This window comes from Gracilinanus agilis, chromosome 4, assembly GCF_016433145.1.
Source record: "Gracilinanus agilis isolate LMUSP501 chromosome 4, AgileGrace, whole genome shotgun sequence".
NCBI lineage: Eukaryota > Metazoa > Chordata > Mammalia > Didelphimorphia > Didelphidae > Gracilinanus > Gracilinanus agilis.
Genome location: NC_058133.1, coordinates 503,177,061 through 503,187,335, shown reverse-complemented (window position 1 = coordinate 503,187,335; position 10,275 = coordinate 503,177,061). Strand labels below are relative to the sequence as shown.

General features: G+C 51.1%; 1 protein-coding gene across 1 annotated transcript in view; it reads left to right on the top strand.

Annotated features, from left to right (window-relative positions):
- Positions 1-10,275, top strand: part of SH2B2 (SH2B adaptor protein 2) — a 35,179-nt gene that overhangs the window by 11,183 nt on the left and 13,721 nt on the right. Inside the window, exons 4-6 of the mRNA XM_044675632.1 lie at positions 9,337-9,655; positions 9,755-9,894; positions 9,977-10,113. Of these exons, the coding sequence (XP_044531567.1) occupies positions 9,337-9,655; positions 9,755-9,894; positions 9,977-10,113 (596 nt within the window). The remainder of the gene's footprint in view (positions 1-9,336; positions 9,656-9,754; positions 9,895-9,976; positions 10,114-10,275) is intronic.

Here is a 10,275-nt window from a genome sequence, read left to right as displayed (position 1 = left end):
CTCCTCTTCTCTCTCTCTCTCTCTCTCTCTCTCTCTCTCTCTCTCTCTCTCTCTCTCTTGCTCTCTCTCTCTTGCTCTCTCCCCATCTATTATTACATTGTGACTGTAGACAAATCACTTCACAAGGCCTCCATTGGGCAGTTATGTGATGCAGTGGATGGAATGCCAGACTTGGAGTCAGGAAGACCCGAGTCCATACCTGGCCTCAGACTCACTAGCTGTGTGGCCCTGGGCCTGCCCCTTAATCCTGTTTGCCTCAGCTTCACCATCTGTACAACGAGCTGGAGAAGTAAATGGCAAACACTCTGATTTCTTTGCCCAAAGAAGCTCACATGGGATCATGAAGAGTTGGATACACCTGAAACAAGTGAGCAACGAAAAGCCTCCGTTTCCTCGCTTGTGAAAAGAAGGGGTTGGACTAGATGGTTCCTGAGGTCCGAATCCACTCCCGCACTATGATTCCTCCAGACTCCCCCACCCTGGAACCTTCTGTTACCTTGAAGAGGAAGTCCGGGCCCTTCTGGTCCAAGCATCAGTAGTTGGCTCTTCCCAGAATGCCTCAGAGTGAAAGTCACTGGGAAAAGGGGAAATAGCGTCTGCCTCGGGCCTTGTGGCTGGAGGGGCCTCCCGAGGGTGAAACTTGAAGTCCACACCCTGCCCGTTTGAGGATCTGTTCCATCCCACCCCTTCCCTCTTGGGCGAGGATGACCTTTCTGAGCGCCTCCTCACGGTCTCCCTTGGGCTAGCCCGTCCCTCTCTGTAGGGCTCTAGGGCACAGGAAATGCCCATGTCCCTCCCCGGCGGTGACTCACGGGTGAGGAAGGATCCCCCTTCAGAGACTGCGTGCCCGGCAGGGCCTTTCACCCGGGATGACCGTCCCCTGCATCTGTTTCCTCATTCAGGCCTGGTTCCATCACTCCCGTCTAGGCTAATGATCCTTCATTCTGTGCTCCTCATTTACTTCCTTAGAGATACTTTGGCTTTTCCACGTAGGTCAAAGAGCGGCTGAAGGAATACCTGTGGCTAGCTAAGGCCCCCCAAATTGTCGTCTCTAGTCTCCCCCTCTTTCCTAGGGGCCCACAAAAGCCGTGGCTAACACAGGATCACAAAGCCATAGAGCCCTAAAAGTTAGAAGAAATCTCAAAAGTCGTGACCTCAGCCTGACCTCGAATCCCATTTTCAGCCGATCTTCCAGCCTCTTCCCGAAGACACCCAGAGATGGAGAACTCACTACTCCTTTGCCACTCACAGTAGCACCTCATTCTCTTTTTGGAAAACTAATTGGTAGAGAGTTTTGCTTCTTGTTGAACTGATACCTGCCACCCTGACCTTCTCCCCGTGGTCCCTCAGTCTTCCCTCTGCAACCAAACAAAACAAGTCGAACCCCTCAACCTGTAGGCCAGCCACCTTTCAGATGTTGGAAGGCAGTGATTGGATTCCAGCCTCTTTCTTCTCCAGACCAAACACCTCCATTTCCCTCAGCTGACCCTTGTAACAGGGTCCCTCCGCATCCTGGTTATGTTACCCTCCTCTGGACGGCTTTCAGTTTGCCAATGGCCTTCTTAAGATGCGGGGCCCAGGCCTGGATACAGGAACAGATGGAGGTACTGGACATGTAGAGAACGAAGGGGCCCCCTTTGGCTCGGACACTGGGCCTGCCTTATTAGAGCCTCAAATCCAAGAGCTTTTCTTTTTGGCCATCGTGGCACCCAGTGCTATGCTCATTGAGCAGGCACTTCTCTAGAGGGCCCCCCATTTCTAGCTTTTAACCTTTTTTGGGTTATTTCTTACCAACTCTCCCTACTCTCTTATTTCTGCAGTGGAGTTTTGGAAGCCAAGTTTGGGACTCTTTCTTTAGGCATCAGTGGCCTAGCTGAAGACTTTTCTAGGTCCCGAGTTCTCATCGAGCATGTCTGTCCCTCTCAGCTTTGTGTCATCATCCAAGGGGACGAGCTTCCTATCCATATCAATGACTAATATGGCAGACATTTCAGGCTGCCATAACTTAGGCTTAGTGAAGCCAGGTGGGTGCTTAGAGAGAACGAGTCCCATTTCTGGGCATTCATGAAGGTCCCTTCAGTAATCCATATTCTGGTCTCAGACACTTCCTAGCTATATGACCCTGGACAAGTCACTTAACCCTGTTTGCCTAGCCTTTGCCCCTCTGTCTTAGAGCTGATACTAGGACAGAAGGTAAAGGTTTAAAAAAATCTGTGTCCACCTCAAAGTCATTGGATCATAGATTTAGAGTTGAAAAGACCCTCAGAGGGGACTTGTGGAAAGGAATGTTCTTCACCTTCAGAGAAAGAACCGTGGGAGTGGAAATGCAAATGGAAATATATGACATCACTTGTTTATTTGGGATTTTGGTTTTATAAGATTATTCTCTTATAAAAATGAATAATTTGGAAATAGGATCTGAGTGATAATACATGTATAACCTGGTGGAATTGCTTGTCCGCTCCAGGAGGGGAAAGGGAAGAGGGAGGAAGACACCATGAATCATGTAACTTTGGAAAATTCATGTGGAAATTTGTTATTGGAATAAAATAGAAATTTAAAAAAGGAAAAGAAAAGACCCTCACGGGTCATCTAGGCCAACTATCTCAATTTACAGAGGGAAGAGAACTGAGACTCAGAAGACTTGCCTAAGGTCTCATAGGTAGTAAGCAAAGCTGGAATTTGAACCCAGGTCCTCTGACTACAAATCCAGCAGTCTTTCTACTGTGATGGGGGTGAAGGGAGGAAGGGAGGAGGGTAGGATGGATGGGAGAAAGGAGAAAGGAAGGTAGAGGAAGGGAAAGGAAGGTAGAGGAAGGGAAAGGAAGGTAGCGGTCCCAGCCCTGGTGGGGAAAATGGACCAGAGCCCTTCAGGGGCTCAAATAAAGGATCAGAGAGCAACTTTGGGTTTAGAATAGTGGTTTTATTTAGGTCTAGGAAACACTAGGAGGTAGATAGAAAGGGCAAAAGCCTGGGAGAGAGAGATCAGGGTCCGAGAGCCTCCGAGCTCCAGAGCAGACCCTCCAGGGTAGAGCTCGAAAAGGCACCAAACTCGCTCTTTTATACTTTCTCTGACACCTCCCACAAAGGAAATGAGAGTTGTCAGGGGAAGTTGTGGCAGAGAGCCCTGGGAGTGGGAGTCTCCCTGGGCTTAGGGTAATTTCAAATGGCAGAGAGAGAAGGCTGGAGGAGAGGCTCTCCTGACCAAAGACACGGAAAATAAAGGCTTCTGCTTACACGGAGGTCGACCATGAAATGCCAGTTGCAGGAAACACTGAGCTGTCCATTCTGGCTAGAACATGGCATGTGTGCAGAGACCGTGTGAGTCGAGGCCAGAACCCTGGAGGCGGACTGCAGAGGGCCCTGAAAACCACGGCCGGGCCTCTCAGCGAGAGGTCTGGGAGCCTGTCGGGCAGCGGCCGGAGATCGTGGTGACCTCGAGCCTCAGAGCAAAGGGGAGCGTGGGAAGGGGCCGGCCGAAGGAAAGGGGGTGCCGGCGGACTAAAGCAAGGACAGAACCGGCAGAATGGAAGGTTTGCTCCAGACCTCGCAACCTCACACGATTCCCCCAAATCAGACTCTGCACAGAGAGTCAAGTCCTTGCAGCCGGCCCAGCAGGCCAAGATACCAAGACATCTAGCAAGGGGACAGGTGGATGGCTGGACAGCAGAGAAGGCGAGTCCCCCAGGAGCGCCCCCTCCCACCGGCCCCCGCATCTGTGCTCAGGGACCCGGCCGCCCCTGCCCTCACCCAACTGTTGTGGGGCTGCGAGCAGCAGAGCTCCACCCTGCGGCAGGGCTCTGAGGAGCAGGAATAAGAGGAGCCGAGCACTTCCGTAGCACCTACAGCGTGCCAGATGCTGTGTCAAACACTCCTTAAGTGTTATCTCCTACAATAAATAGTACAGCGGGGCCTTGACACACGAGTTCAGCTCGTTCCGTGGCCAAGCTCGTGACTCGATTTGCTCGTGTGTCCAATCGAATTCCCTTTTTTAAAAGAATGGAAATGCAACTAATCTTTTCTGGCCCCTCAAAACCACATGAAATTCTCATTTTACTATATGCTTTCAAATACGAAAATGTACTTTATAAATAACAAGTAAATATATTTATAGACAATAAATGTTATTTACCTTCAAGGTTAGGTGAAGATGCTGGCAGAGAAGGTTTTCATTCCTGCACTATATCTTAACATAACTGACTCTACTCACATAACACTACATTGAAATGCAAATTTGACCTTCCACATTACTTAGGACATGTAACTTTATTGCTAAACTTAATTGCTATTTTTTTAAACCCTTGTACTTTGGTGTATTGTCTCATAGGTGGAAGAGAGGTAAGGGTGGGCCATGGGGGTCAAGTGACTTGCCCAGGGTCACACAGCTGGGACGTGTCTGAGGCCGGATTTGAACCTAGGACCTCCCGTCTCTAGGCCTGACTCTCACTCCACTGAGCTACCCAGCTGCCCTGCTATTTTTTTTACTTTACTTAATTATCATCATTTTCTTCATCGAATTTTGGCAGTTTTGCCACCCTTTCCTCAATTTCACTTAGAGGCCATTTCAACAAAAATCTTTCCATGGAAGTTTGTTTCTTCTTCCCTTTCAGAGCATTTTGATAATGGATGAAATGTGTCATCACACAGCTCCAACGCGTGACCTGTTGCAACATTTTCTGGGTGTCTTTTCAATAAGCCGTTTAATTTTGTTCCCAAATCCTCAACATTTCCTTAATCTCAATTTAACTCATGACCTCAACCACCTCAGGCTCCTCCCCACTAATTTCCTGCAAAACCTCCATATGCTGGGGGTAGCTGGGTGGCTCAGTGGATGGAGAGCCAGACCTAGAGACGGGAGGTCCTGGGTTCAAATCTGACCTCAAACACTTCCCAGTTGTGTGACCCTGGGCAAGTCACTTGACCCCCATCGCCTACCCTTACCACTCTTCCGCCTTGGAGCCAATACACAGTATTGACTCTGTTATAAAGAAGGTAACTTTGTCTACTATTATATTAGTATAGAGTGTATTAATCAGGGAAGCTGTGCTTTGGATTCCCTTGATAGCTGGTGCAGGGACACCTGAGTCCTGTCACTCAGCTGGATGCTATAATAACTATCCCTTCTCAATAACAGCACCCAGGCAGGATCCCTAAGGGTCAGTGGATGGGTAACCCTTTCAGGTCCCACCTGGGGTTGGATTGATTATTAATATTGGGCTCTATTAGCCTTGGATAACATTTTCCTCTGACTGTGTTGCTCCCTCCCCAAGGGTTGTGATGTATTAACCACTCAGGAAGGTACTTAATAAACTTTATCTATAGATGTTAATAAAGGAAAGGAATAATCAGGATCGAATTAGGGATAGGAGACCCTGTCACTGATGGCTATGATCAAAAATCCCTCAGGACTGTAGGCTGTTTCAGTAATGCTGGAGCTCTTGTTCTTCACCTCCTCTGGCTCAGCCTGGCCACGGCCAAACCAGAGAAAGCAATCTGCTTGGTTGATACAGATATTGATGATCTCTCTCAGCTTCTTATTGCCAGTTGTTATGTCAGTCCTATAGCTGTCAGGAAATACCTCCTTTACCTCCCTCTGCTTCTTCTCCTTCCCTCTTCCCGGTTCCCACCTGGGCCCGGATACCTAAATATCTAATGATGGTTCAGATGTTTAAATATCTGGGGGAATTCAGAGAGAATCAGAGGACCCACGGTCAGAGATCCACAGGTCAATGCTCCAAGATCAGAAATCAGTGTCTAAGGCCAAGGGTTCCAGGCCAAGGGTCCTTGTCAGATGGCTATCAGGGTATTTATAACCTCTGGCCAACTGCCTTTCCTCTTGTCCTCACGGCATCTGGGAACATTCCGATGTCTCCAACTGTCTTCACCTGTCAATCAAGGTGAGACTCACAACTCCCAGAGTTTGAATATGACAACTCCAAGATGGAAGTTAAGGGTTTAAAAAGAAAAAAACCTCCCTATGCTGCTGCTGTAACTCCTTCAATTCCTCCATCGTCAGGACACATGCTTAGAGGTTAATAAATTTGCCCAAAAAACTGTTAATAAAGACAAAATAAAGAAGAAAGCAAAGCAATTCAATACAGATGCTCACATGGCCAGATAAACACTGAACCAAACGAGACAGCCTCGTGTAACTTGTGAAGCCAAACGTTCGGCAGGTGCCTGGTGGAGGGTGGCAGAAGCTCGTGACTTAAAGCAAAAAATTCCAGTTGTGGCTGCCCATTTCTCAAATTGCTCGTGTATCAAGGTACCACTGTAATAATAATAGGTAACGTTTATATGGCACTTACAGTGTTAAATACTTCATAAATATTATCTCCTACAATAATAATAGTAATAATAATAATAAACCTTTATATAGCACTTACAATGTGCCAGGCACTAGGAGGCACGTGCTATTATAATCCCCATTTTCAGATGAGAAAACTGAGGCAAACAGAAGTTGGGTGAGTCTTTCAAGATCACACAGATAGAAAGTGGATGAGGCCAATTGGACTCAGACCCCCCTGACCCGGGGCCAGGTGCTTTCTCCGCTGCATTACCTCGCAGCCCCAAGAACGGAGAGAACTGGGGCAGAGTGTGGGGCGCAGGGGCGAGAAAGGAGGGAGCTGCAGCAGGCCCGAAGGAAACGGGGTGACGTCGAGCTGGGACCCGTTTGGTTCCCACAGAAGTGACTTGGGGCAGAGCCTGAGGCCAGTGAAAAGGGAATCCTCTGTGAGCCGAAGGCGAGATACGAGCTCCTCGGATGGGGCATCATTAGGTGTCCACCGTGGCCCATCCCCAGTTCTGGGTGCTTTTCCTGTTGGCGGTGGGTCATCACAGAGCAGTCGTACTTTTCTTTTTCTTTTGCTCAGTGTGGCCTTGACCTTCCTGCCAAGAATAGAATGTCCGAAGGTTTTCATTGAGCCTGGAAGGCCCTCCCACGAGCGGTGGCAAGCGGTGGTCACCCGGGCTTCTCTCCTAGTGGCCGCAGCCCTTGCCTCTAAGGTGGACGAGCTCCCTGGGCAGCGGCGGCGGCAGCAGCTCCTTCCTTCCCCATTTCTCCTCCCACACCATTTTCCCCAACGCCAGTTAGTTACAGTCACCACAATCTCTTTTTTTAAAACTTATCTTCCATCTTAGAACTGTGTATCCGTTCTGTGTATCATTTCCAAGGCAGAAGAGTGATAAGGGCCAGGCGATCTGGGTCAAGTGACTTGCCCAGGATCACACAGCTAGGAAGTCTCTGTGGCCACATTTGAACCCAGGACTTCCCCACTGAGTCACATGGCTCTCTCACAGTCACCAAAATTTTATTTCTCTCTTGAGCCAACTTGCTCTTTAGAATGTCAGTCCACAGAATCCCACATGCCCCATCAGGGCCCTCCTGCCCTTCTAAAGTGTAAGGGTTGTGTCAGCCCCTTCCTTTTTGGTCCTGGGTTCTAAGATGGCATGGCCTCTCCCTCCCAGGCTTCCCACCATCCCTGGCCCAGGAGGCTGTTCTCTTCTACCCTCAAGGGAGGGTGCTTTAGAATTACCCCTCTTCTGGGGCAGCTGGGTAGCACAGTAGATAGAGCATCAGGCCTGGAGATGGGAGGGCCTGGGTTCAAATGTGGCCTCAGACACCTTCTAGCTGTGTGATCCTGGGCAAGTCACTTAACCCCCATTGCCCAGCCCTCACCACTCTTCTGTTTCAGAATTAATTCTGAGACAGAAGGTAAGGGTTTAAAAAAAAAGAATTACCTTTCTTCTGAGCTATGGGGAAACAAGTATCTTAATGTACTTTTAGTAGAGCCGGGAACTAGTTCAGCCATTCTGGAAAGGAATTTCGAAATTCCATTCTAAAAGCCGTTTAACTCTGCGCACCCTTTGACCCAGTGATAACACTACTAGACGTATGCCCCAAAGACAGCTAAGGAAGAGGAAAGGGGGAGCCTCTAGGTAGCTCAGGGGATAGAGAGCCAGGCCTGGAGACAAAAGATCCCGAGTTCAAATGTGGCCTCACTTCCTAGCTGTATGACCCTGGGCAAGTCACTTAACCTCCATTGCCTGCTCGTTACTGCTCTTCTGCCTTGGAGCCAAGACATAGGACTAATTCTAAGACAGGAAATAAGGTGGTGGTGATTGTTGCTGTTGTTCCAAGAGGAAAACGCGCCCCCATGTGCAGAATGATTGGAGCAGCTTTTGAGGGTGACCCAGAAGCCAAGTGGCTGAAGAGGATGGATCGCTGCCGGGCCTACGCAGGAAACGGTGAAGGACAGTTTCAGAGAAACCTGGAAAACTCGCGTGGACTGATGCAGAGTGAGGGAAGCAGTGCCAGGACAAGAGCTTCTGCCCGCACGATCCCGGGAAGACGAAGCGCTCGGAAAGGCCCAGCCGTGGCCCGAGGGGCCAGGGAGGGAGCCGAGCGTGCTCCCCGCTTCCTGAGAGAAAGGGGGTGCCCCCAGAGGGCTGCTGTGTTGGGGGGCCTTGGCCAGGGCGGGGATTTGCCTTGCTTGACTACAAAGTTTATCCCAGGGGTTTGGAGTCTCTTTGCTTTCTCTGTTGGGGCGGGAAGGATGAGAGGTCAGATGGTTTGAAAAAATTATTAATTTTAAAAAGTTCTCTCTTCTGCCAAGAGGACCCTTGGGGCGCCGAATGAGAACCCGGGCCTGGAGGAAGGGGCCGGAGGCTCCGGCCTCTGCTCGGAGGCAGCCTGGCGATGGATAGTGCACTGAGCTTGGAGCCAGGAAGGCCAGGGTTAGGCTCTGAATTCTTTCGTGTGGCCCCGGAGGATAGAGATTTTCCCAGCGTCCCAGAGAGAAGGGGGGGCAAAGCGAGCACCGACTTCTCGTCTTCCTCTCCCCAGCAAGGGTTGACCCAGTTGGCACTGCCAGAGTTCTCCAGGGTTCCCTCTTTGTACCCATTTCCGGCTTGCTCTGCTGGAGAAAACCTCTGAGAGCCCCAAGTTCTTCCTCTCTTGCTTGCCAGGATGGTGCTGATGGGGAGAATGGCTGGGTGGGGGTGGGGAGGTGGGACAGGGGACCCAGGAGTGGCCGAGAGGGGGCCCTTCGTGCTGTTTATGAACCCCCAAAGCCTCTGATATGTCTGTGTTCCTAGGGGAGGCCACCAGAGGGTGGGAACCTGCCAAGCTTTAGCCATCCCTGAACCCTCCTCCTCCCCCAGGAGAGGAGCAAGAAAGGCCGAGGAAGAAGGCCGCTCAGCCCTTAAAAGACTTAGAAAAAGAAAAAGCACGACCCAAGAGGGAGGGAGCTTCTTGGGGGCTGGCGCCTGCCCGCCTTTCCCAGGCTCGCCACGGAGTCTTCTTGTCTTTGCTGTTTCTCGGGTGTCCCTGGGCAGGCTGGAGTTGCCACGGTGATGGGGCTTCCTGCTGCGTGGGGCAGGCTCCCCGCTGCCGCTCCTCTGCGGATACAGGGCTGCTGGCGAACAAGCACCTCTCTGAGTTCCCCGCCTGCCCCCCCAAACTGTTCCCTTTCCCAGGGCTCAGCCACGGAGCAATGCTCATACAGTTCAGTACTGTGGGCAAAAGGCTTCAGGGCCAGCTTGGCTTCGACGGCACAGAACTAAACCATGTTGTGCCCAAGCCAAGCGATGAACCGTGGCCTGAGACTCTCCTGGAGGAAATGGCCCACAAAAGGGAGCCCCCCACACACATAAAGTGAGGAGGGGAGGGAGAAGAGCTCACCTGAACATGCCCAAAGATGTCATCTCTTAGCTGGGTTTTGGCTAATTCAGTACCAAGCTCAGGCGCTTCTAGGCAGCAGAAAGACTACAAGTGCAGTCAGCACCCTCTAAATTCCGACACCCCGAGGCACAACCCCGATCGCCCTGCCTTAGTTGCAGCTCGGCACCCTGGTTCCCAGTTGGAGGTGTTAATGATTAAGCTCTTCCTCATGCGTGTCACCTCCAGAGCTAGCAAAACTCGAAGCATTAAGTGGATGAAAGTTTGCCCAGGGGGGCTCCCATGATTCCCTGCCAGCCGCCTTCCACGCCTTCTCCGTGTCCTCCTCCTCCTGCCTCCCCCGGGGGCCCCTTCCTATGCGGTCAGTGATGGGTCCTTTGAGGACGCTGACAAACCCTCAGGAGGGCCCCCCTTCAGACCCCATGATGCGGCTGGTGAGATTGCACAGTGGGGGGCTCGCCTTGGCCAGGTGCCCTTAGAATCAAGACGGCGTGAGCCGTGGGGCCCCGGCAAGCCCAGGAATCTGTGCAAGCCTGTTTCTCCATCTGTAAAATGGGGGGAGCCGCAGCTCCGGGGACCCAGAGGGCCCAGTGCCC